Source organism: Scleropages formosus, chromosome 11 (genome assembly GCF_900964775.1).
Source record: "Scleropages formosus chromosome 11, fSclFor1.1, whole genome shotgun sequence".
Taxonomy (NCBI): domain Eukaryota; kingdom Metazoa; phylum Chordata; class Actinopteri; order Osteoglossiformes; family Osteoglossidae; genus Scleropages; species Scleropages formosus.
The window spans coordinates 9,671,869-9,699,234 of record NC_041816.1 but is presented as its reverse complement, the minus strand read 5'-3'; the positions used below and the strand labels follow the sequence as shown (position 1 = coordinate 9,699,234).

The 27,366-nt window shown below is 45.0% G+C and overlaps 1 protein-coding gene across 4 annotated transcripts; it reads left to right on the top strand.

The window, feature by feature from the left end:
- The first annotated feature begins 344 nt into the window (after positions 1 to 344).
- On the top strand, positions 345 to 27,366 carry LOC108926740 (E3 ubiquitin-protein ligase Arkadia-like). 4 transcript variants are annotated; one of them, XM_018739646.2, is made up of 15 exons: positions 345 to 420; positions 8,389 to 9,379; positions 11,938 to 12,064; positions 16,862 to 17,019; positions 18,316 to 18,486; positions 18,687 to 19,024; positions 21,810 to 22,068; positions 22,783 to 23,119; positions 23,374 to 23,499; positions 23,685 to 23,796; positions 24,014 to 24,094; positions 24,194 to 24,289; positions 24,669 to 24,755; positions 25,227 to 25,330; positions 25,948 to 27,366. In XM_018739646.2, the coding sequence occupies exons 2-15, from the start codon at positions 8,455 to 8,457 to the stop codon at positions 26,063 to 26,065; spliced, it is 3,039 nt and encodes a 1,012-aa protein (XP_018595162.2). In that variant the 5' UTR covers positions 345 to 420; positions 8,389 to 8,454; the 3' UTR covers positions 26,066 to 27,366. The 4 variants fall into 4 exon arrangements, with proteins under 4 accessions (XP_018595162.2, XP_018595161.2, XP_018595164.2 ...); XM_018739645.2 differs by having other exon boundaries at positions 345 to 598; XM_018739647.2 differs by lacking the exon at positions 345 to 420 and adding an exon at positions 8,175 to 8,223.

The window sequence follows — 27,366 nt, the reverse complement described above, 5'->3', positions numbered from 1 at the left end:
TTAATAATATTTTAAAAGATCGTCCAAGTGTTACTTGTATTTGAGAGCGCTGTTGATAAACGACAAATATTTTGATGAAGGATAAATATTTTGTGTACATCATCTTCTGTTTCTGCTTCATTGTGCATAATACACACAGTAGTTTCCCTCAACGTGCGTACAATCAATGTTGTAGAAATAAAGCGGATTTGGCAGCTCTTCTCTAATAAATCTGTAGCACATTGTTGTTTACGAGCATAGCTCGAGGTATGGCCTGCAGTGGGCGCGCTGCGCTAAGCGAGACACAAGACTGCCGCACAGAACAGTCGTCGAATTCACGGCAGCGTCGTAAACTGTCGTGAAGCGTGATCTCGGCAGTTCGGCTCTGGGGATTTGGAGAAAACAAACGAGAGGAACGCGGCCGGGGGGCAGAGCAGTCAGGTGAACGACGCGTAAAGCGATCGCCTCGACGAGGCAGGAATGGGGACTTCATCGCGGGCCACGATGGCCGGCCAGGAAGAATTCCTTCTTCTTTTCTCTCTCTGAGAAAATAAGCGAAGGCTGCCGTACCTCGCCTGCTGGTGGTACGACTCGCGTTTCGAGTCGTAGCTCCCCTGAGGTATTGTTGTGTGTACGTGTGTGTTGGAGGAGCTCGGTGGTGAGTGTGTTCGTTGGAAGTGCGAGAGTCGGGTCCGCGGTCCCCCGGTGCTCTAGCCTGTCTGCTCCCCCCCCTGCCAGGCCTGGGCCGGCTAACGCAGCGCGCAGCGGCTGCCCCCCCAATGCCAATCTCGTTCGTCGTGACTGTGTGTCCACTGTGTCCAGCAGCGGTGCTGGTGCTGGTGTCCCACCGCTGTCCCCCGTCCCCTCCTCGGCTGCCTGCTCTCGGGCTCTCAGTTCAACCGCGTTTCGTCAATTCGTGTCACTTGCGGCCGCTGAGAGGCGCGGGGTAACTGAATCTGTTGCGTCCGGCGTGGCGAATCGGCCTCCTCTTCGCTGGCTCGAGGAATGATCGCAGTACAGTACTAGTTTGTCGGCAGTGCTAGGAGGAGGAGGCCGTGGTCCCGTGTTTTCGCGGTCCCGGCGGAGCTCAGCGAAGGGAAGGCGGTGAACAGGACAAGTTGTAGCACGAGGCAGTGCACCAGACCAGACCAGTTAAAGACGCGACGTCTCTCATCTCAGCGAGCCGCTACCGTGACCGTCCGTCCGCTTTCCGGCCGGCGCTTTATTCGGAGCCGTTCGAGCTGCGGCGCTTCCTCATCTACTGGCGCGCGAAAGTAAGCTTTTTTACCTGCTCCCTACGGGGCCGTGGGGAGCACATCCCCATGGCATGTCCACGCGCCTGTACACCACTCATCAGTAACAGTAAGGTTCCGTATCCACGAGTCAGATTCAGTCTGACTCAATCTGAGATTGAGATGGTTGTGGCTCTTTCTCATATTGTATTGATTCTGTTGATTCTTCAAAAAAAAAAAATCTTTAGATTAATAGTACATAAAACCTCTTAAAGAAAGTAAAACACAGTAAACCAGCGGGTCAAGCTGGAACTTACTTGTGTTCCCTTGCCGTGGTTTACATCCCAAGGAGTTTGAGTACCTAGAGGGATGCCGGCAACATTTACATTTATTCATTTAGCAGACACTTTTCTCCAAAGTGATGTACATCTTATAGAAGATACAATGTGAACATTAGCAGGAAGAGACACTTGATGCAGACGTGTGATTAAGTAGTTTTCTTTCTACCGTATGAAGCAATGTTCATCACACCAGTACTAGCTGCATAAAACTGTCAGAATATCCACAATTCTTGATCACCTTCTAGTAGTTTTTTTGAGATTCATATAAACATTTCCGTTACATTAGTAGCTCTATAAAGGTTTATCCGGGCATGATCTTATAGTACGTGAACATTTACACCTTATGTGAACTTAAGACATCTTAAGAGGAACAGCGTCACTCAGTAATTGGAGTAACTATGACAGTATTTAAGAAGATAATTTATTGAGGTTGAATTTTAAATCCTTTATTGAGGTGCTTTATGCACTTTACACACGTTCTAGCTTTTGGGTATACTATAAAGAACATAACAGCAGTTATTTGACTTTCTGTCTTTGGGGTTCAGTAGTTGAGGTTTTCTCCTGGGAGAGGGAGCGAGTTATGAAATTATCTTGAAATAGCTGTTAGATGGTGTATAACATTCACAGTGGAAACACACATTTCCCTAAAATCCACAGGTCCACTTACCAAATCGGAGCTCAGTGTAGTTATTTTTATTAATTCGACCTAATAATTGTAATATGTGCATGTGTAAATGCAAAACATTTGACAGCTGTTTATGTTTATATTTTGATGATGCTAAATGTGACCGTAGGAATAAATTATTGGTTATAGTTATTAGATATTGTGGGACTTATCCCTGCAGCTGGAAGTAAGAGTAACTGAAAAGTAAATATTTTACATGTTACACATAGATGACCTTGCTCCAATCTACTGCAAAGCTGAGATCCAGAAATAGACTCTGTTGTGTATTCATACAAGTCTGCTGGTTGCTATGGCAACCCTGAGGAACCTCAGAAGTGCCATATTGTAGAATGGTGTGAACAGCCTTGGAATAATAATAGAATTAATACACATTACCTTTGCGGTTTGTCATTTGTCTTCTCAGCAGTTTTTCTGCACCGACGTTCACTATCCACTTTCTGGTTCTTGTTAGATAACCAAAGGAGACTTCCTTGGGTTTCAGCACATCTAAGAGATTTATATAATGGCTGAACATGACATTACTGTGGTGCTTTTTACTTGTATGGAGGACTTCACTGCTCTACGTGGCGCTAGTGTCAGCTCTTTTCGCAGCAGAAACTGTGCAAGTCTGATAGTGTATTCCTATTCTGTACTGAGATGACATGCTTTTTCTGTGTATTTCCATATTTCATCTCAGAATAGATTTAATTATCATTCCCCTGTGTACCAGCATACACAATTGTTTTTATATTTTCAAGAGAAAAGGGTCTTTTGTACCTTGTTGATGGTAATGGGTTCTCCCCAGAGGTCATATCATTTGCAATTGCTTATTTAAAAATTGAAAAGACTGTAGGGTCTCTGTTGATTCTCATCTACCAAATGGTTTCATCTGGGGTTTGATGGTGCATGTAATGTAGGATTTCACCTCTGCTTTTTTGGAATTTACTGATTTGATTTACTGAACTAGGCTATAATTAATTGGAAAAAATTACATCTTTTACATCTTCCTTCTGTGTTTAGCAATTCGCTGTTTTGTTTTAGGCCCATGTTACCAGAGCAAAAATTGTAAGTACAGAAGTACATGCTTTTAAAGAGATGTCATCTTTGTTGTTGAGGAGATTCTGTGCTGGTTAATTTGCTGTACTGTTCAACTCACCTGCTATAAGTTTTAGGCTTGTTTTGGTCCTATTGCCATACTTGGTCACAATAATCGCCCTTAATCCAATAATTTGTAGCTGTTCACTTCTGAATGGAAGGAACTGTTAATTTGTTTTTTTTTTTTTTTGCGTCTGTGGGATGTTACCTTGTTCTAGGTTGAAATGATTTTTACACTTGGTATCATTGTGACCACTGTCAATTAATGTATAAAGCTTAGGTCTCAACAAAACTGTTGTAGTTTAGTGTATTTTCCCAGGTATGCAGCTGAGTATATGCATGCGGTTGTCCTCTGGTACAGAAAACCCCCCTCCTACTGTGGCTCAGGCTCACAGGCAGCAGCACCGCGGTAGCCCCTCTGGGGATGGTTGCGATGCCACCGATTTCCCCGCCCTGAGAAGAACCTCCCGACATACTGCCGCATTGGCTGCGTGTCTTTCCATGCTCAAACTTAGCAGGTAGCTAGAGGCCTTGGGGGCTCTATGAGTGGCTGTGCCCAGAACTCTTCCCTCAGCATTTTGTTCTTGTTTTTGGTCTTTGACTTAGCTCTTCTGGTGGTCCCTTGCTCCTGTCTGATATGTTGGCATTTTTAACCCTATTGACTTCATTGAGTTGTATGATCCTGGATGTGTCATGATCAGTTTGTTAAAATAAAATGAAAAGATCAGAAAGACTAAAGATGTTAAAAGCAGCTAAAGAACAACACTTGTTTGCACTGAGAGCTATTCAGATTCACAACTGAGGACCTTGTTGGGCAGGATTCCAGTTGACTTAGCTTGCCTCTTAAAGTAGGTAAAGGTTCCTGTCATTCCACAGGTATATTCTGTTCTTTGTCAATGTTTCGTACACTGAGTAAAAAGTCATATTACTTAGAATATAACCAAAGCAGAAAAAAGTCTCCTTGGAATTACTGAATGAAAATGGGGCACAGTTTTGACACTAGATTTGAATGAAAAAACCTTTCTTTAAACATCCCTGCAGCAACAACTGCATATCAGTTGTAAACCCTGTTTATACTGTATATCAATAGGTATTAAGATTATGGAGAAAAATGTTTGAAAGAATCTTCATTTTCTGTTTTATTGCATTGATTACACACAAAATACTAGTCTCATCTGCTGTGAGAAGTCTACTTTGGAAAACAGGCCTTAGAGGCAGAGTTTAAAAGGAAAAAGCTGTGTGTGAAACTGGCAAATTTAATGGAGAAAGAGGAAAAAAAAAAGGTTAAAATGGGCAAAAGAACACAGACATTAGAGGGTGGATAACGATAACGGGACAAGAGTATTATGGATGGATGAGTTTAAGTCTTCTCCAGCGCAGATGACACTGGTATTTGGTGTGTACTGTTTAAGGAAGAAGCCAACTGAAAAGGAACCGGTAAGGAGCCTGTTTTCCAAACTACAGACTCTGATGTACTTATCCTCTTGTGCAGCTTGACATCTGGGCCTTCCACTTCTTTTTCTCCTGGTCAAATCCAGTTTGGCCTCCTCTCTCAAGACGGTAGTGTACACCTTTGCACGATATCTGACTCATGGAAATGACCTTCATCTCACAAAACAACAATAGTCTGATGTGTTTTCTGAGAAAGATGTTTGGTTTTGACCCTTTTTGAACCCAGAAATTACTTTCTTTAGGAATTCCAGTACATTGCAACCCAAGGAAAGACAATTTCCTTGCTGTCTTGACCAGAAAAGCGGGTTTCAGCTGTGCTAACACAATTACAAAGGTTTCTCTACCATTAAGACCATTACAGTTTACCATTAGGACACTGAAGTACTGACTGACGAAAATGGGGCTTTATATTAATTCTTTCAAAAACATGAACATTTCTGGGCGATTCCAGTCTTTTGAATGCTAGTGTATATTTGATGTATTCAGAGGCAGAACCACTTGCCTACCTTAATGTGCTCATAGAATGTCTTAAAATATGAGCCTCATCTTGTATTCATTTTACTTTACATTTACACAGAATAGGGAACAACTGGTAGCATAGTAGGGGGTGTGGTGGTGCAGCTGATTTGGCCAGGGCCTGCTCTCTGGTGGGTTTGGAGTTTGAGTCCTGCTTGGGTGCCTTGTGACAGACTGGCGCCCAGTCCTGGGTGTGTCCCCTCCCCCTCTGGCCCTGTGCACTGTGTTGCCGGGTTAGGCTCCGGCTCGGCGTGACCCCGCTCGGGACAAGCGGTTGTAGACTGCGTGTGTGTGTGTGGTAGTATCGAAGCTTCCATCCGGGAGCAGTACCTTTGAGCAAGGTACTTACCCTAAACTTGCTCCAGAAAAATTATCCAGCTGTATAAACGGGTAATTAGCTGCAAGTGCCTTAACATTTTAGGTCGCTTTGGAGAAAGTTTCAGCGAAAGGAATAAATGTAATGTAATTAATGAATAACACCAAAGTGCCCTTCCTTCCTGCCTTGAATAGCATCATATGTGACATGGTGTCTTGCGGCTGTGTGACATTTTTCAACAGTGCCCCTACTTAACAGCTTTTTAGCATTGATTTCTATAGGTTAATACAGCTCTGTTACATGAAATGGGTGGCTTTCAGTGCTCAGTATCATGTTTTCAAATAAGACATGTGTCTCCACATAGCATGTATTGGCAGTGATGAATGGGAACATGCTGGCCCTAGTAGCACTGCATGGAAATGGGGCAGTATTTGGGTCACCTGGTGCTAACATGTGCACGTGAATGACAAAGGTAGGTTGTGAGGATAAGCATGCACTAAGTTCACACACAACCATTATGCTTCCCTCACCTCTCCCTGCATCCAATGATGTGGTCCTATTTCTTCAGATCAGTACGGTAAATACACTCTCGTAAGAGTCCCTGTTGTACACAGTGCAAAAATGCAAAATCCTGCAGTTTAGTGTTGTAGTTCTTTTGAAACACAGCACCGTAATTCGTAAAATACTAAAACCCTGTTATAGTACTCTGGAGCATATGCGGCATTGTAGAACTTAACCAAAGTATCCCACTCTTGATGTCATCTTGACAACACTGGAGGTTGTGTTGTAGGACCATTTTGCGCTCAAGGGGACTGCGTCATCTGATCCTCAGCACAAATACACCAGGTCAGGGCCCACTGGACTGTTTGCATCTTGTTTCACTGGTACCATGTAGAGCTTTGTGAGAGCTTGTTGGAGACCACAGTGCTCATCTGGTAAGCAACTGACCAGTCGCTGTTGGGACAACGCTCTGTGTTCCTGATAAAGACCTGGCAGGAGGAGAGGGATGATTGGGCAACTGAGATGTTTCCTGTTCCATCATGCTTAGCTTTACACAATATAGTGAAATGGCAGTTTGCAAATCAAATTGAGGTGTGTGTTGGCGTTTCAGTAGTTCTGGATTGTTTAAATCAAGAAATGTTTCTGTGGCTTTACACGGTTAATTTTTCCCGTGTTCTTCTCTTCGTATTACATTGCTTTGAAAGCATTTTTGTTTTTAGTAACTGCTGTAAGAGTTGATAGTAATCCAGATGAGACTTCTGTTATCTGACATCACCAGCATGGAAATGGTGACTCATCCCAACACAACTCCAGTATCGCAAGCAAAATCCATCAGTTTGGAACCGTGCTGCTTCCAGTTGAGCAGACGCGAAGACTCGTGATGGTGAGCAAGAGGTCTTGTATACCTGTACGGAGTCCCGTACTGTGGAACGTCTTGCTTTGTCTAAGATGAGGTACGTGTTGCATCCTGAAAGCCCACACTGAACTGAAACTCCCGGGTTCCCCATGTGCTTGTGTGTGCATGTGTGTGGATGCAATTCCACTCTGCCACGCAGAGAAGTGGACTGATGAGAGGAGCTGGCTTGCCTTTTTAGACAGATGGCTGCTTTCATAATTGAGAAGCTATGCCAGTACGGCCCTTGAGGTGACTTTGCTCGGGTGCAAGATCTGACTTGCTTTCTGTTTCCTCTTTTCGTCCTGCATTTAGGGAAGACAATTTCAAGAAGAGAGGGAGCGGATGGCAGTTTATGGGGGCTGAGGGACCTATGGGGGTGGGGGCAGTCCTTAAGTGGTGTAGATGCTCATTTTTGCTCTCTCTGGCTCGCAACGGTTTATTATTGCAAATATATGCTAATGCATATCTCCACATGCTGCATATCCTCCATTTAGTGTCCCGTAGACACAAATTCAACCCTGAGATCTGAAATATCTTCTACTTGTGATTTGATTTAGGCTGCATGGGGTGGCGTGCTGTGTTTCAGACAGTTCCTAGATGCCTTTTAGTGCTGCACTTCTGCATCAGCAAGCATTCATATTTTCCAGAGTGAAACAGACACTCTTTTAACTGGTCTGTTACTTGGTCTGGGGGAGGTAATCTGTGCTTTTTGAGTACAAGTGCTAATAATAGTTGTGTTGTGTAATATGTGTCTCTGAACTGAAATTTGAAGAGCTGTGGTTCGTTGTGCTAGTTTATGGAGAGACACAAAGCCTTCTTTTTGGTTGCTCTCTTTTGCAGAATGTGGCCGGCTGAGCTCTGGGCCTTTGGCTCACAGTGGCTTTGCTGCCATTGAGCAGGCCCGCGCTGATGAACTTTACTCGTACTGAAAGAAAACACATCACTGCGCTCTGTTGTACGATTTCCGTGGCTGAGGGAAATCCCCCAGACCTACTGTGTAGGCAGATTTCAGTATTTTATTACTTACATAGCACAGTGTCACTGAATTCCAGCTCCCTCTTTGGACTGTAAGTGCAGCATGTGGGCGTACCCCTATATGCACAAAACCGAGGACAGGGTAGTCATTTCACAAGCCTCACAGGTTTTTTTTTTTTTTTTTTTTAATACTCCACATTTATTCTCTTGACATATGAACCATTTCCTGCCCGTATTACAGCATCCAGGGCTTTGCGGTAGGTAGAGCATTAATGCGAATAAATTTTGTCATACAGACACGTGGAACATGTGACACGAGTTTCCTATGACACTCTTTGTGTTAAAGGCCACTGCTGTGTTCTCTCTGCAGTGAGTCTTCACATGTTCTGTGTGTGACTTGTGTACTCCTCTGTCCTCCTCAGAGCCTTGACTGGAGAGCTCTAATGGAGCTGTAGAAGCAGACGTGCCATCCTCTGGGAACCGCTGCCATGAAGAGTGAGGTCCCTTCTAATAACCCACGGAGACACGAGCCCCTGAAAGGGCCACCCACCAATCCTGGGCCCCTGGAGGCAGCTAAGAGCTTCCGGCCCAGCATGGGGCTAGTGGCCAAGGTGGGCGGCGAATTCGCCCCCCTCTGCACAGAGAGCCACCGCCGGCCGCTGAGGAATGTCCTCACGGGAGGTTGCAGGGACACAGAAAGGGGACTGTCCATGCGTAGAAAGCGTAGGAGCCAACAGGCTGGACCCTCGGACTATACGTTGAAGGAGGACTGTGTTGATGACGACCCTCTAGCAGCTGCCCGCCACAGGCCTCGGCTACAGGAGAGCAGGAGTGATGATGAGCACAAAATGGAATCGTCTTTCAGCGACTGCCTGTCTTCCCCGTCTTCCAGTTTGCACTTTGGAGACTCGGACACTCTGAGCTCAGAGGTGGAGGAGGAGGAGGCGGCGGCAACGCAGAGGGAGTTTCAGGGGAGAGGGGCAGTTGCTGTTGGGGAGCAGCAGCAGCAGCACAGAGCGGTTGCGGCGGCGGCTGGGCACATTGGGGGTGGAGCGCACCCGCTTCTGCGTCGGACTCGTGGTAGCAGGTCACGCAGGTGGCCACAGGCAGAGGCGGACTCTGTGCTTCTGAATCGGCCGCGCCTCAGCTCCAGACGCTCGCTCCAGCGCAAGCACCCGCTGAGGGCAGGTGTGGCCACTACCCAGCGCACTCCCAGGCAGAAGGAACGATTGCTGCTGCAGCGCAAGAAGCGGGAAGTAATCGCTCGCAAGAAGTATGCCCTGCTCCACAGCACTAGCAGCTCCAGTGAGGAGTTGAGCAACGAGTCCTCATCATCCTCCTCCACAGAGGCCGATGATGAGCTATATGTTGACGTCAGCAGCAGTCAGCCAAGCAGTGCTGCCATGGCCACGGGTAATTTCGCAGAAGCTGCATTTCTTTGAAAGACAAACTACCATAATGGACACACACACAGAGTATAATAGTTTGTTCTGTTGCAGATCTGGCACCAAAGATTTAATTGCATATGAGAAAATCAGTTATAGGTGGTGAAACGCTTAAACACACACTACAGTCACTACACTGCTTAGTTATTCATGGAGCAGAATTTGCGTCATCTCTCCACACAAAATATAAATGCATAGACAAAATTGAAACTTCATTCTCTGATGAACGAGTTTGCTTCTTGTTCGTTTTTTTTTTTTTTTTTTTTTGTTCCAGCTGTGTTAAGGTGAACTGTTGGTGCAGCGCCTGCGTAAACCTCACAGCTGCAGCTTTATGGAAGTCCTTAACAGCCAGTCAGAGTTTGCATTTTTGGAAGACTGTCTTATGTCCAGAGCTCTGAGGGTTTTCTGTCCATATAGTATAATAGGTAGTCGGTAGGTCTGTTGATGGCACTCTGGATTTTGCCATCCCGAAGACACTATTCAAAAGATGCTTAGGAAGTGTCTCAACTTTTCCAAACACAAAAAAATGATCTGTACAGATATGTTCTTTGATTCTTTGTTTCTCTAAATTTTTCAGTACTTTTTTTACTACCAACATGTTTTAGATTATGCTGTCTCTGAAAGCATCAATAGCCTGTTAATTTTTCATAGTTAAATGCTTTTTCTGCCTGTTGCAGATTGAAAGAGTGCTTTAACATGGGTGCCTTTAAAGAGAAAGAAAACTGCCATTAGTCTTCAAGTTGTTTTTGTCGTTCCTCTATATAACTTGTATACAGTGGAACAAAATGTCATTTCTCCGGCGACCATGGTGCAACACAACAGAGTACAAGATGGTAAAAAAAAAAAAAATACACAGGATAGGACGTGGACACCGATATGGCTGTGAGCTGTAGGCAGTTGTGGTGTAGTGTAGTGCTGGGTTAGCTGTTTAACTGTGCCAGGTGAGTGTTGGGAGGCAGCAGGGTGTTGAGTAATCTGACTGCCTCAGAGAAGAAACTATTGCGGAGTCTACTGGTGGTGGCACGGATGCTCCTGTACCTCCTGCCAGACGGCAACAGAGCGAAGAGTCCGTGAGAGGGGTTGTCCGCAATGCTGGTGGCTTTGCAGATGCAGCGGTTTTTGTATGAGTCAGTGGTGGGTAGAGACTCCAATGATCTTTTCAGGTGTTCTTACAAGTCGCTGTAGGGTCTTGCAGTCAGAGACTAGGTCTTGCCACCTGTGTACATCCTTTGCATATTCTTATTCATGGTGTGCCCCCTACGAGGACCTGCTTGTTGAGTTCTCTGCCCACTTCGCGAACTTTTAACATTGCTGTGATGAGCTTCAGTCAACACAGCCCTTCAAGTTCTGTTTATCTGCCTTCTTCCTTATGAAAAGCCACAGAGACCATGATGGGGGTCATGTTTCTATCTTGCCAGTGTGTCTTGTGCTGTACATGAGCCCCAGTCACCACAGTGATGACTGTCACTGATCAGCACGTTCTCATTCAGCACTGGTGCATCGTACCTACTGCAGCTAGTCGCCAGGATACATCCATAGTGGATGGTGTGGATTGATTTGTCTTTATAAGGGACATTTCTTAAGGGAAGAAAGGAGCTATTTATTTATTTTAAACTATTTTTTGTTGGTGGTCTTGTTAATAAAACATTGGGTATTTCCAAACAAAGTATGAACTGTGTGCCTTTGATACAGCTGTGGTGATAGCCCCTGGTTCCACTCGTTTTCAGATGTCAGATGTTGAGAAATCTGCTGCATGGATGGCTTGCGTGCTGGCAGCTTATGTTTTCTCACACACGTTTCCTGGCAGAGGCAGGGGTTTGTTTACCTGGCAGTCCCCAGCTGCAGGCTTGTCCTTCTAGTGGGTCACCTAAAAACAACTCACAGCAGTGTCTGCTTAAAATCAATACCCCAAAGTTAATAAACTGGAGATATATTCTCATGGTTTCGTCTCGTCAGACCAGTGCACAGCAAGGAAGTGGACTCGTCTTCATAGTATCGCAAAGGGTGGTTTCAGAAACCATTTTCCAGTTGTCTGTTCCCCTGCTGATTGACTTGTGACATCACACCTTCTGATCTGTGAACTGCGCTCAGAGTCGCATATTTGCTCAGTTTGTTGCTGCTATGGAATCAGTAATGTGTACTGAAAAGACTGATGAGCTGCATAGCATTATGATGTGAGCTGTTTCCACCAATGTGTGTGTTTGTGTGAGTGTGCATGTTCATATGTTTGAAGTATAGTGTATGAATGTGGTGGGGTTCTTGATCTGCAGAAATTTTTATATTCTGTATTTGTGTCTGTTCGCAGCCCCAAGAGCATTAGGGTTTTAGTATGACAGGAAAAACTGTGAAATTTGGTGGTAATTAGACTGTTCTTCTACTGTATCGCAGAATGGATATCACAGGAATTACAATTCTTGGAGAATGAGTTTAATTCAAGTGCAGTCCTCTGATGATATTCAACACTGCAAGTCCAGCACACCTTGTGGAAATAATATTCACCTGTCACTGTGTTGTTTTGTGGTTAAGGTCCTCTGGATGAAGATGTGGTGGTCATAGAGGCAACACCGGCACCCCCTGTACCGGCCAGCGAGGAGATCAACGTCACGTCAACTGATAGTGAGGTGGAGATCGTCACTGTTGGTGATGCCTACAGGTCAGTCCTACTGGGGATGAGGATCAATGTTCATACTACTGGAAAACTTTTCTTAAGGTTTAATGTGGTAACCTGAGTTTTTAATGTTTGCTGTTTCGTGTTTGGTGAAGCAATCTCCTGGCTGCACATTGCTAAGACGGAAGCAATAGTGTTTCCTGTCTGAGGCAATGGCCTGACACCCAGAAGCATTCGGGCTTCTGTAACTAAGCTCTGGCGCTTGAACGCTCTCAACCCGGTGAACCCTGTGAACCCACTGACTCTATGGAATAGTTTCTCTTGGCCATAATGGATCCTGTCATTCTGCCTGCCATCCTTTTTTTTAAGTGAATGTTTTTGCCAGCAACTTGTTGAAATTACTAAGGGACGGTTCTCCCTCTTCCACAGCTCAGCTGCTGTGAGGATTTAATTAGTGTATACCCCCAAATTTGGGTTCACTTAAGGTGGTGATATTTCAGTCTGCTGTTGAACGAAAGGGATATTTCTGGAAACCTAACTGACAGTTGTGAATTTGGATATGTTTTCATGTGTTGGATGGAATGAATATTTATTTGACAAGTCCACTGTCGATGCTGTGTTCCTTGTGAACAGGTTTTGATTTAATGGCATATTCATTTTCCTGCTGTTTTCATCCAACAAAACATGTCCTTTCTTACAAATAAAGGATATCGCTCCAAAATGATATTTTTTTTAGTTATTAAACACAGGATGTTCATTTAGAGCTGAAAAGTTGTGCCAGAGATTCATTTGATTTTCTGTTTGCTCTTTGTGAATCAGTCTGAGCTGAGGAAAAGGAGAAGTTGAGGGGGAGTGGAAGGGAACCATGGTGGGATGTGTTGGGTGGGAGTGGGGTGGAGGGTATTGGCCAGTTCTTTGCATGGAGGCAGAGCTCAAGACCCTTTTGCAGCTCAACTTTTGGCGTGTGTGTGTGTGTGTGTGTGTGTTGGAGTTGGAGACATCACAGATCGAGTAGAGGATGGGAGGGGGGACATGAGAGAGCAGTATAGAGGCTGGAAGCAAGAGTGCAGGAACACAGGAACTGCACCAAAGAACAGCTATGCTTAAAGGATGGCTTCTTCCGCTTTTAGTTTGCTTTTATTTACATTATAAATTAAGTGATTTAATTCCCTTCAGATGAAACACCAGGGGCCGATGAACATGACCCTTCCATCCATCTAAACCGAAACAGGAAATGGGGTATCTGCTCTTTCCTTTTTTCCAGGGCATTATGAAGGAAGGGCTGATTGGCCACACAATGGTTCCCTGTGTGTCCCTCCCGTGTTTCCTGCTTTAGTTTGCCATGACATGCTGTTTGTAGATGTAGTCAGTGTTAAGTAATGTTTGCACTACCTTCCTGTCACCAAGGTGGCCCAGCTTGTTTGGGAATGCTGCCAGGACTGCTGGCTCTGCCTAACCCCTCCCAGTAGGGGTTTTAGCCCTAAGGGTCAAAGGTCAGTAGTATGACCAGAGAGACTGTTTTATTGTTGAGAAATCTTTTGTTTGCTCTTTAGAAATTGTAGGGGGAGACAGACTTGAGTGTGGTGTTGGTCTGGGGTGTGTGAGTGGGTGAGCAAATCTTTTCCAGTGCTTTGGATGTAGCCTTCTGTCTCTGAAACATGGAGTAATTTCAAATATAGCTCCAAACAATGAAAGTGCTGAGCTCAGCGCAACTGTGAGAGTTCTGGACTTGCTTGTGGCCTGCCTCTTCATTAACTTGTTCTCAACATATCATAAATAAAGGGGGGAGGGGGGGGGGGGTGCTAATTTTATTCAGTGCTTTAACTTTATAAAGCCTAATATCGAAGGTACTGTCCCTTCCTTTGTAGAGACAGCGAGACAAAGTTCAGAGGAATTTTAAAAGTTATGTTCAGTGTAGGGAAGCTGATTTTTGAAGCTTCAAGTCCTGTCCCGTCCCCCTTGGTGTACAAATATAATGTTCACTTGGACTTTCAAACTGCTGTGATAGTTTTCAATGTTCTTCGAGGGCTTTGTGTGTCTGCACACACCCTGACTCTGGATTCTCACTGTAACTGAGGTGTTCATCGCAGAGCTACAAACAGGGACCTTGCAACAAGTAGTATTCCCATCCTGCTTTTACCCTGTAAACACAATGCTTCAGCCTCTCCACTGTGCTCACTAGGGTTTGTCACGCTATATTGACACTGGGGAGCCAAACATATCCCTCCCCTGTGAAGTAAGGGACCAGATGATGATAAATCCAGAGATATTGACAATAACCCTGTCATTTTTAAGGTGCGTGCGTGCGTGCGTGCGTGCGTGCGTGCGTGCGTGCGTGCAGATGTGTATTGGCGTGAGGGTGTATTTGTGGGTATGTGTATGTAAATAGGAGTAAGTCTCTATGTGTGGGTGTGTGTGCACACTTGCTTGTGGGAAAGCGATGGCTGGCTCATGCATTATACATATTGCATTAGCCCTACATCCTGCTGGCATAAAGGTAATTAATTAATATGTGCAGTTGACTCACATCCCCCACCCTTCACCCCTCTGTGTATTGCACTGGTGCCCATGTGTTGCCATCTTTGTCATCAGTGCTGTGTTTTGCTTTCGGTTGCCACATGGCACAGTCCCCTGGTCCCTTTTGTGTACCACACTTGTGTTGTGAGAGTCCACAAACAGAAGCCCTGCCAATGCCCAGCATGTCTGTCGAGCCCCCCAGCGCTCTGGGCAAAGCCCCCAGGCCTCCCTAACTGCACATGTAGTTGGCATGTCATGGTTGTGCCTAACATTCCCACCTGCTACATGCATGCACATCCTCCTCTCTGCTGCCTCCACTCTAGAGAACCTCCTGTACACGTGTATCAAAAATAACCCCACATCTACTTCTGGGCAATTAGGGACGTCCCCTGAGCAGGCTCCTCTAGTCCCCGCACTCTTGCGCTGCCGGCAGAAGGGCCAGAGGGGCCAATTATGTTCACTGGGTCTGGTGGGCGGGACTTCTGGCCTTCTAGTGCTGGAGACCAGAGCACGGTCACCAACTCACCGAAACTTCGTTTGTTGCTGCCTGCACTGGAGGTCTGCACATGGTCTTCACCCACCTGTCGTGTTGCTTTCACATCGCCTCTTTCTGCAAAGTTTTGCTTTTCAGAAGACTTGAGTGGGATTTTGTATGTGGTAATGGTCATTTTTGGCTAGTGGGTGGAGCTGGGGAGATATGTGTTCTCCGTTTGTGGGTTGCTAATGGTTGCATTAGGCCTCCATGTCACAGAGGCTGAGAATGCAGGGCAGGACCCATGTCAACAAATCCCCTGTGGATTGTAGAAAGACAAGAACACAATGAAGGGCTTTAAGGATGGAGGCATGCAGTGATGCCCTCGAAGCTGCTAAACATGTCTTTGCACTATTCTTCACTTGTAGGTTGCTTAATTGTAATTTTGTCCTTCTGAAAGTGTGTATTGAAACATGCTCCCCTGGGATGGTTTTGTAACCATATCTGCCTTCCTTGATAATCGTAGTGGAGATAACTGGCAGCTACCTTGTTGGAGGTAGCTCATCAGTGTAGAGAATGCAGACCTGCCTCAAACCTGCTCCCTCATGCCTGCCTTCCCTATTGCTCCCATATCAACCCCATGCATCCTTAATCATTTTGTTATGATGTGTTAATGATGCAATCTGTGGTTAGTAGGTTAGGGTTCAGCGCTGGGAGCAAACGCACATCCCCTGAGTCCATTTCCTCTTAACTCTCCTTTCTTCTCAGGTTACGGCACTCTGGGAAATGCATGGATACTGTGCTGTAATGGGGGGAGCTGAGGGAGGACTCGTGGGAAGGGTATAGGCTGTTATTAAAGTCTGAAACACGGACTGACATCTTGGTGACCGGACAACATCACAACAATATTCCCAGCCAGCCCCTCATAGCGAAACAGAGTTCTTGTTTGGGATTCTGGGGATTTTTGGTGTGTGTGTGTGTGTGTGTGTGTGCGCGTGCGTAGGGTCATTCTTTAGCCACTTTGGCCCTATGAAGGATGTGCAGTTGTAAATCCCATGTGTCAGCGAGCTCATATTTACATTCCATCCCACCAGTGGAGCAGCTCCCCGAGGCAGGCTGATTAGCACTCCCAGCATCTAAGCACATGTGTCTGGAAACCAGAGAGATGTGCCAGAAATGCCACCAGTTAAAGCCTTACTAGGATTTCAGATAGTACTTTATTTTTTAATGCAATGTATAATTGAAGTAATATTTTTGTACAGTAAAAATTTTGAAATGTGTATTTAGCCATATGTACATTATCAATCAAACATTTTTACCACTGTTTTTACATTTTCCTTCACATCAATCATCAGTTGGTATGTGTGATCCTGAGTTAACGAACCCCAAGTTGTGTTACTTGTAGCAGCACCTTGCCAAATCCTTAATGATCTTTTAATGACTTTGCTCTGCCTCTCAGCTCTCCAGGAACAGCTTTTGACATGCAATGTAGTGTGTGTGTGTGTGTGTGTGTGTGTGTGTGAGAGAGAGAGGTGCAGAATGGTTTACTTCCCAACCTTCTCACAGCTTTTCCCTGTGCCATAAGGTTTTCTGAATAGCCAGTTAAATTTTCAGCCTTTCTGATTTCTAGTCAAGAGGCTTAATGACCTTGGTTCTGTCAAGGTCTCAGTGATGTGAGGCACATAGATTATGAGGCTGAATAACTTGCTGTGGGTCATTACACTCTTTGTTTTGAGCTATTTAAAAGACCAAGCTTGGTAAGAACCTTTCTTCCTTTGCTTGTGGGTTTGCTGGCATTTTGCCTAGCCTTTGCTCTAATGACAGTCTGTCCTGTGGATTGTTTGTGTCTGCAGGTCTCACTCTGGGGGGGGTACCAGCAGGATGCACTGGGGTCCCAGCTGCTCCCAGGCACAGCCTCAAGAAGCACGTGGACGCCACCGCATCTCCACCGTCATCCAGCCACTTCGCCAGAGTGCCGGTGAGGTGGTGGACCTCACAGTGGATGAGGACGGTGAGGACAACAGCTCACAAGGACCTGGTAGCATTGGGAAGAACCAGAGGGGTGGATCTACTGAACATGTGTCTGGTTTTTAAAGACATTCAAGTTAATTTTAAGAAATACTGACATTTGGAATTTCTCCACTTTGGTACAGGTCTGGAACATTAATGACACTTTCCGAAAAGATGGGAGTTTGAGTGTTTTGTAGCCCATTGGTTACAAAACACACAACATACCACCCAATACACACAGCTTCATTTACTCTGTTGCTAACATCCCAGGCACTGCCCTTTCATAAAGAACTGAATGGAAAAAGATAACTCTTAATCCAATGTTGTAGATCATCTCCTCTATGAAAGGAAATTAGTTTGGTATCATACAGAGAATAACTTTGCTGCCCCAGAGTAAATGAATGTGAACGTATATCCTTATAATTTGAATGTTTACTGCTTGTTGAAATGTCTGGTTCCTACATTTCATTTGGTCTGGGATTAATAAAAAAAAGATTAGGCGATGTTCTTTTATTGTTGTGAATTGTTCAGTCTTTTAGGAGTATTGTCTGCACTGTCACTACAAGCTTTTATTATTAAAATAAAATTTCATTTATTCTACTGGTTCATTCAAGACCCTGCAGGCCAGTACCGAAGCATGAATAGTAGTCATTAATTATTCTTGGTTTCTTTTGTGGTTCCATAAGGCCCTCTACAGTGAAAACAGGCTTTGCTGATAACTCCATGCAAGGTTTATTGACATACCCCCACACACTGAGATATTGTAGTGAAATCCTCATCCCATATACATCCAGAGGTGGAAAGTACTCTGGTACTGCAAGTCAGGCAGCTGTGTTGGAGTGCCAGGATTCCATTTCTTAGGGCTGCATCTAATGAGCCCCTGCCTTTGACTTCTTATCCAGCTCCCAAGCTCACACTGGCTGGCATAGCACTTTGGGTCAGGAATGATGAAAGGCTTGTGCGTTTGTGATGCTAATAACACGATTGAGTTCATTCCCTTTATCACGAGGCCATGATCAATAATGGAAGAGCGCAGCCCTCCGAGATATAACGATCACAGCCTCTGCCTACCTTTGAGGAGGTGAAATTAATTTGTGCATATTAGGAAAAGCAGATGGAGTACTTTCACCAGAATGCTAATGAAGTGTCTTCCTCCCCTGGTTGCAAGGCCATTGAAGCTGTCGCTCAGTCTGTGGGTTGTAGCTTGTGTGCATGCATGTATGTGGTGGGTGGCTGTCTCTTTCACAGAAGGTAAATATAAAGTTTGGGTGTGCTTTGTGTCATCTCCTCCCCTCAGATCTTTCAGTTGTGCCAACCACACCGATCAGCACAACACACACCCACTCTGTCAGCTCATCAATCTCGATCTCTAGCAATGCCTCTACCTCAGAGCCTGCACGGGATGCCCCAGGCCCCTCGAGTGGCCCCGGCCTGGTGCCAGACAGCACAGCTGGCCCCGTCAGAGCTGGTAGGCATACACCAACCACAGCTTGTTTACCCCAGCTCTACCTCTAAGAGAGGGCAGAAGTGAATTGGCAGGAGGGAACTAAAGAGTGTATAAAATGTTCCTTAAGAAAATGTCATACTTGCATACAAAATCAGTTTATTAAATGTTTTTGTCCAGTGTTTTAAATTCAAGCATTTTATGTCGTGTTGCCCCTTCCTCAGATCCTCGGCGAGGCTCCACTGGAATTGGGGGAGAAAGTGTGGGTGCAGCAATGCCCCGCCTGCCTTCCTGTTGTCCCCAGCATTCGCCCTGTACTGGGCCCTCCCCTGGGCATCTACCCCTGAGCCATGCTCACTCCAGCTGCATGCAGGCCCCTCAACAGCAAACAACCCAACACGGCCACAGCCATCATTTCCTCCACCACCACCACCATCACACAGCCCTGCCCACGGCTCCACCACTGTCATTCCCTGAGGCAGGCTGTCCTTTGGAGCGGCCGAGCGCTGTGCCCATACCTTGCGGAGGTGTGACGAGCACAACCAACCAGTACCAGGACCAGGTAAGGCTTTATACCCACATTGCCTCTGAACTCCGCCCCTAACAGTGACCCCTATGGAAAAGAGTAGGATTTCTGACATCTAGATTCAAATGGGAGGACTGGTTACACATGATTTACCAGTGTGGCCTACACTGATAGCAGGGGGAACATCTGAAGCAGAACTGGAACAGTAACCCAATACATTTGGTCCTTGTCAGCAGTAACCACATTATGGAGGTAATGCGTTCCTGAACAACCCTTTGTAAGGTGTGTTCTCGTAACTCGGACGCAATTACCATTAGTTTCAGTAATTGTTATGGAAGTTATGTCTTCCTGAGCCCAAAAATTGATTCCCACAGTTACTTCATTAGTTAATATTCATTGTCATAACACAAAAGTTTTCCTTGGTTTCCTCATAATACTTTATTACACTATGGCTGTCTACCTGCCTTTATTCAGCTCTTTGATAGCCATTACATACTGTACACTTAATGCTCGTTAACAACATACATACATCACATACACTGTCTACAACTGCTTGTCCCAAGAGGGGTCACGGTGACCCAGAGCCTGACCCAGAACCTGACCTAGCAACACAGGGCGCAAGGCCGAAGGAGGAGGGAACCCACCCCGGACGGGATGCCAGTCCTCCGCAAGGCACCCCAAACAGGACTCGACCCCTAGACCTGCCACACAGTGCAGCCAAACCCTCTGTGCCACTGTGCCCCCATATATACATACATATGATATTCAGTGTTTACGTATTCATTCAGTTTTGTAATAAAAAAAAAAAAAAACAACCTTGAAGGTTAAAGACTAAACAAATCCGTGCAAACAATGCAGATGAATTCACACTCACTGAAGAAGCTGACATAATTTAAACAGTCCCCGTTTGGACTGTCTAAATTATTACCAATCAAGAGCTACAGTTAGAGATGAAACAGGTGAAACTGGCAAACAAGGGGTAGTGGAGGTTGGGAACTTTGAACAGAGCATGAACCAAACCCCAGAACTATGAAGAACACTGCATGGTGGCATTGATCTGTGGTCTGGGCAGTATGGCGGTGCACTGGCCTCTCTCAGCGCCTGGGCTGTGAGATTTGACATGGCTTTGACCTCACTCAGCCTGTGTGGAGTTTGCCTGTTCTTCCCATGTTTGCTTGGGTTTCTTTCTACAAAGACATGTTTCAGGTAAAGTGGTGCCTCTCAATGTTCCTTTGTCTATGTACTGTATGTATATAAAAGGGGCAGCTGGTAGCGTAGTGGTTAAAGCTGCTGCCTTTGGACTCAAAGGTGGCAGGTTCAAGCCTCACCTCCAGCTGTAGTACCCTTGAGCACATTACTTATCCTAAATTACCCCAGTAACGCTACTCATCTGTATAAATGGGTTAATAATTATTGCAAGTAGCTTAACATTGTAAGTCGCTTTGGAGAAAAGCGAAATGTGTAAATGTGTGTACATATGTGTGCTGGTGTATAGATGGGTGATGGATTGTAGGACGTTTAGTGTAATGTGCTGAGCATCGTATGTTGCCTTGGATGAAGGTGTCTGCTGAATACCACTTAATTATTGTACGTTGCATTGGAGAAAAGTATCTGATTAATGAATAAATGTAAAAGTCTAGCGCTGCTCATCTGCTGGGAGGCATGAGAAATCCAAATCGGGTCCTCATAAATGGGAAGAAATGCCTCATAATTATTACATGAAACTCTTCATAAAGTCAAATTCTCCAGTTCTCAATGGGTGTATTGCAGGGTGTGACTGTTGTTGCTTTTCAGTTGTGATTCCACACTCTGTTACTGTTATTGCAGTTTTTATTATTGATGGTGTAGTTAAAAATGTATATTCAGTTTTTTCCATCAGCTAGCAGTTAGTTTTTTGACTTGTCTAACAAACTTAGAAGCTATCATAACCAGCAGTTCCAAGTTACTAAATTTAGACATTCCTCTATTTTTTTTTAAATATCAGGACATAAACAAATCTCCACATTAAACTCTTCAACAAAGAATTCTTTGTTCGTGCACAGATGGTGAGAAGCTGAAACAATAGGCAATAGAATTAGAGAGAATGCCTTATTCATATTAATTTGCTGCAAATTATTATTATTGTGCAGCATAGAATTTTCAGTGAAAGTGATAGGAAAAAAGCTGCACAGTAATTTTATTAAAAACGGACAATGCACAGCTGACAAATAATGAATATCTTACATGAAATGTTTTGCTGTGAGCTCATCTTGGAGGAGAGCCATGCCACTTGAGAATCGCTGCATTTGTGCTAATTGTTGAATCTCGTGAGCGGTTTTATTTACACAAGCAGACTGCGCGCGCCTTGCTAACGGCTGCTACGTTATAATGAACCCTGCTTACTGGACACCTTTTTTGTGCAGATTGCGTCTGGGGCTCTTTCACTCCTTATCCCCACTCTGAAGAAGCAGCTTCCTAAATAATTGATGATACTGGTGGGGGGCGGGGCAGGTGTGGAAAGGTGGCTGTCGGGTGTTCTGCATGTAAAGGATGTGCTATATGTTAAAAGCATCATTGGAAATTCAGCACCCTTTTAAGTGGCTGTGAACAGCATGCGCTCTTTGTGTGTGTGTGTGTGTGTGTGCATGCTAAAGCTGTGCTGTCAAAGTGAGCTACGTACACGCATGTTTTATACATCAAAGCACGAGACGGCGCTATCGCTTAGATGCAAGCACAGTCTCTTATATGGTTTCTCCAGTAAAAATAGCAGAATACCTATTGTTGCAGTTGTTCATGTGCTGTTGCTTACTTGCGGTACCTTGTCTTGTCCCCCCCCCACCAGACTCTCCCTGTAGACCTGAGCAACAGCGCAGTTCGGGGCAGTGGAACGGGAGCCTTCCACAGTACCGCCGCTTTTGACCCCTGCTGCCCAGGTTCATCCTCCCGCACCCCTGCGTTTGTGTCCCAAGCCGTGCCAGGGCCCAGCCAGCCCGGCTCCACGGACACGTACAACGGAGCCATGGTGGCCCTGCCCCCAGCACAGGCCCCGACCCAGGTCCCACCTCAGCTGTCCTCCTGCCGGCACTACCTGCATCCCACCTGTGAGTACCGCTGCGCAGCTCGCTACTCTGAAAGCAGACTGATCAATGGACATTGAACGGAAGATCTGCAACAGCAGATCTAGTTGTTTTTGTAACACAGCCCAAAGTCATAAAACATTCCAACAAAAAATCTGAGCTGGAAGTCATAAATAACGGCTTTACAGCTTTCATGTCTGAAATGTCGTGCACAGAAGATGTAGCCCATTCTATTTTTAGCTTAATGTTGTTTTAAAGTGAATTATCTAAGCCTTGTGCAGTTAAGACTCTGTTGTGTGGTTTTGTCAGCTTTATACTCTTTGCTCTTTGTAACTGTAATTCCTGATTTTGGTTGCGCGGAAAATAATGGCAGCAAAAGTGAATCCACGGAGAGCAAAAATTTAACACAGCCAGCAGTTCTCAGTTTGACCAAATCGCATGCCATAAACAGACTCATTAGACAATCCTGAAAACGCGCAAACAAGGACAAGCTGCCTGGTTCCTGTGCCTCTGCCCCCTGCTGTATTTGTGGCTTTAATGGTGTACAGGCAGACACCTGTGTTCAGTGGCTGCAAACCGATGGTGATCTAGTTCTCTCTGACAGCCGCGTGAAACGGTGCCAGAAAAATGTAGAAAACACTCGCAGCTCTTCTGAGCCTCTTGTTTTTTTGTTTTTTTTTTTTCTTCTTTGTTTTCCTTTCTCTCTTGCCCTTCTTTCCCCCTCCCTCTGGTATGCAGACGGACCACTGGGGCGATCTCTGCACCACCAAACACCATCCTCCTGCCCCCACTCCCACGGAAACCCTCCATCAGCCCCCCATCCTCCTTCACAGGCAGACTACGTCATTCCCCATCCCGTCCACCCCTTTCATGCGCCTGGCCATGCCGTGGCCCCGGGTCCTCCTGCTTCTCTCTCAGCCCACCCGCTGTCCAGCACAGCTGCTCCCATGCCCCCTGACCACCAGGCACTGCACCATCACATGCCCACACTTGGCCCCTCCGTCCAGAGGCTGCACCCACACGACATGCTCCAGAGAATGGAGCTCCAGAGGCGCAGGATGATGCAACACCCAACGTGAGTCTGATGCCCGATTCTCATGAGTGTAATTCTTTCAGACAATTCGTGCGTGCTTATGGCCTTGTTGGATCTTTGTCGAGGACTTTTGGGGGCCAACATAAGCTAAATATGGTGGTAAAATCGAGATGGGCACTGTGGATGACTGCTAATCTTTCTTTTTATGGTGCAGATTTGAATCTAAAGTTGCCATGTGTATTCAGAAATTTTATAAGTGGTCTTCCTCTCTGTGTGTCATGCTGGTCTTATCGCAGACGAGCACATGAGCGCCCGCCACCGCACCCTCACAGAATGCACCCCAACTATGGCCATGGTCACCACATCCACGTGCCACAGACCATGTCCTCGCACCCGCGCCAGCCAGACCAGAGGACCACCTGGTCAGTGCCTTTACAAAGTAGCTGTGACTTGACTCTCATTTGAAATGTATTGTTTTAATTCTGTGGTAGCTCTTTTAGAAACATCTTAGTACAGTGTTTACATTTGCACATGTAAGCTGAGATACAGGGCAGTATTTCCTCACTGGTGTGGTTGTGTGTGTTGGAATGGCCTGGTTGCTCTGCAGGGAGCTGGGCATCGAGACCGGGGTGACTTTAGCAGCGTACCCCTCAGGACATCTGCACCTGCCTCACTACTACACTGCCCAAAGACTCCAGCACTTCCCCCTGCCCTTGATTGTGAGCCCACCGTTCCCAGTTGCCTTTGAGCATTTCCGTATTTCTGTGTTTAGATATAAAAGAAGCAGCATTTACGTTTTGCTTTCAGCTTCCTGTTATAGTTGTGACATCAGTTAATTTAGGGACAAAATGTGAGAAGGGATTTCAGGCTGATGAAAGGCCATTACGTGTTGATGAATTTGTCTCCAAGCCTTTGGTGTTTCTTTACTCTGCACAGCACACTGGCATGCCTGAAGTAACCTACCCGCACATCCGCTACATATCGTCAAGAATAACAGGATTTCGACGAACCTATGACGTAAGATCCAGATGAAGAGCTATTCCTGTGCATCAGCAGAAAGCTGCACCAGCTTAATCAGGCCTCTCACCAGACTCTCGTGTTCTCTTCTCCTGACAGGATCTGCTGCAACTGGAGGAACGGCTGGGCACGGTGAACCGCGGCGCCTCTCAGGGAACTATCGAGAGATGCACTTACCCACACAAGTACAAGAAGGTGAGAGGGAATCTGTGAGAGCCTGGGGCCTTCGTAAGGATGTGTGACTGCATGGGCTTGATAGGATGTTAACTGCTGCGGAGTGTGTGTATGCGTTCTGGCTTCTGGGACAGAGATCACAGTGATTTCTTGTTAAAAATGCCAAGGCTCTGCTGCAAAAAGTCATTTAATTCGCTGTAAGTTTTAAAGCCATGTAAAAAAAACAAAGAGGTTGATTTCACCCAGGTGACATGTCAGCATATACTTTTCTTTGGGCTCTGGAAGTGTTTGCTGAGTACACAGCAACAGCTTTGCAAAGTAGCTTCACTTTAATTTGAGAGGATAGGTTCCTGTACAGATGGCAAACTGCAGTAATCTAACACCATGCCACCCAATACAGAAGGTGCTGGAGAGAGGCACTGATCAAGAGTTAACCCCTGAAGCATGGGCAGCTACTTGGAAAAATATGCACACAACCTCAGACTCGGTGAGAAAAAACTAATGAATGGCAAAACGTGGCTCCAGTCATGCACAGATATGTTAATGACATATAGTTCAGCTTACAAGAGCCAAACTGGAGCTATGCATTGGGAATGTCTGTCGCAGGGTGGACTCTAAACATGGCTGATGCTACTGTATTGTATTGCTAGGGCCAAGTATTACTTTGATTAAGTTCTTGTAATTTTTGTTAAACCTCCAAAGAGAGTGTGTTCGTGTACTTTCTCTTGGCATGCTTGTTTCTGAGTGACAAGCTAAGCAGAATGCATCTGAAAATGTTAAACAGCTGAAGAGCAGGCAGCACCAGACATGATCCGAGTTCCCCGGTCGTCAGTCTGCCAACCGCTGGTGACACGGTTGTTTTGGCTGCTATCGCTTTTTTCTGCCTGAATCACGTTCTGCTGAACTGGGCAGGTTCTTTCTATGAGTCGTCATCCTGCTGTGTTTGTGTTGTCAACAGAGGAAGCTGCATGAAAAGCAGGAGGAAGCGGAAGGGACGGAGGAAGACACGGAGGAGAAGTGCACCATCTGTCTGTCTATACTGGAGGAGGGAGAGGATGTCAGGTAAACCTTGAGTACTCCTCAAGTTCATTGCACCCTTTGAACTGTTACTGCGTCATTTTTGTCCTTGTGCAAAACCGGCTCATTGCTATTAACACCTGAGGATTTTATGGGCCAATTGAATGTTTCGGATCTCCGAGAAGTAAGAACCTTATGTTTTTGTAACTGGTTCATGTATTTTTTTTTCCAAGCTGAAGTTATGAGATAGATGCTGCTCTGCCCTCTGGAGGTCTACCCTTGGAGCTACATGTTTTGATCCATGATTGGAAGAGTCCTTTATCATTACACATTTAGATTGTTTTATTGATGGGATTTTTTTTTTTTTTTAAATCCACTCTGCCCATAATTAAATTCTTCTTTTTAATGTTTGACATCTCACTGGCCCTATATGTGCTTTCTCTGTGTTTCTGTGCACCCATTTCCTGGCTTATTTTCAAACCAGCAAGTAGTTAAAATTATGGATCCTCAACAGGTTTTTACCTTCCTTTAATGATTAATTGATGATTAATGATGGTTTGTTTGATGGTGAATTAAGAGATGTATTTTTAAGTTCTGCAGTGTGGATATATATTTTGCTTCTGTCTTCACCAGTACTAAACATTGTTGTCCCTTCTTTCCAGGCGCCTCCCCTGCATGCACTTGTTCCACCAGCTCTGTGTAGACCAGTGGCTCCTCACCAATAAGAAATGTCCCATCTGCAGAGTGGATATTGAGGCTCAGCTCTCACCTGAGAGTTGATGCTGTTTTCAAAATCCATTTGAATTTTTTCCCTCTAACCTGTGCTGCAGTCAACCAAAGATGGCATGAATTTATCTACACATATTCAAAATGGAGTGTTGAGGGAAAGAAAAGTATTGAACCTAGAGTGCCAGCTATCACATAGTACCAGTACATCTAGATATAACATCATCTGTCAGAATTTTAAGTTTGATTATATTTATAAAGCTTTTTTGTAGCTTTTTTCTGTGTCATGTTTTATTTTTGCATGGTTCTTTGTAATGCATTTCTTTGCACATATAATGGACTGAGCTTCTTGTGGCCTAATTTGCAGGCGAGGGCAGTTACTCTAGTAAAGAAGCATTTTTACATTTACAGTAATGCCTTGCTTTACTGGAACAGAATGTTGACCACCATCACTTTAACATTACAGGACTAATTTAAACAATTATGTTATTAGTTTGTGTATAGACAGTGTAATCATTTAGAGGGGAAAAGTTTTCTAATGTAAATCAAGACATTCCTTAATTAGGAAAAAAAGATATGATACACAAAGAACAGCTGCTGTATTTGTGCACCATCCTGCAGTATCCATGTAATGGGAGCAAACAAAATATGCATTGTTTCCCTGGAAATGCACATACTTTGTCAGTTTTTATTCTGCACCACAATTTTCAAACACATCATGCACATTTTTTCCCAGTTAATGTATTACAGAAGATGAATGTCATTTTGATGTTTTGTGTGTTTCCTTATTTTAATATTGAATTGTGTGTGGGGTTCAAGGTGACAGGCTAGAGTATTCACATCTCGGGTACCAGTGTCTGCATCTCACCCTTGAACAGATGAGACTTGGGCAGCGACCACTTAACAGGCAAATTCATTATCCTGTCCACTTTCTCCTGTCTGTGTAGTCTGTGAAAAGTTGTTGACTGGAACCTCAATATGGTCTTTTTCTGTATTTTGTTTCTGTGTTCAGACTGCCTGGAAAAAACATCTCTGCAAGCTGTTTATAACCATTCATTATAACACTGCTGGTTGTTACTGTCAGTCACCTTTTCCCTTTTTGGTTTTCGCAGCACAGTTTCTGCTCATATGAAGAACTTAACACTAATGTTATTCTCAACTAGCTAACTTGCATATACTTGCACAAAAACAGGTGAAAAAATATGACTGGGGTCCTGTGAATATTAGTGTGTTGAATCAGTGTATTTCCGCTCCAGTCACTGAACTTTGAGAAACTGGTTTGGAGTGTTGAAATGCTGTACTTATGGCAGGTATCCATGCATTCAGACTTACTGGCCCTGTGATGCGTTTCTTTT

Excerpts from the sequence above, each read along its gene's own strand:
- LOC108926740 (XM_018739646.2), top strand. The coding sequence starts at position 8,455 with ATGAAGAGTGAGGTCCCTTCTAATAACCCACGGAGACACGAGCCCCTG. Across the intron at positions 22,069-22,782 it reads GCACTACCTGCATCCCACCT|ACGGACCACTGGGGCGATCT; the intron begins GTGAGTACCGCT and ends TCTGGTATGCAG. Across the intron at positions 23,500-23,684 it reads CCAGACCAGAGGACCACCTG|GGAGCTGGGCATCGAGACCG; the intron begins GTCAGTGCCTTT and ends GTTGCTCTGCAG.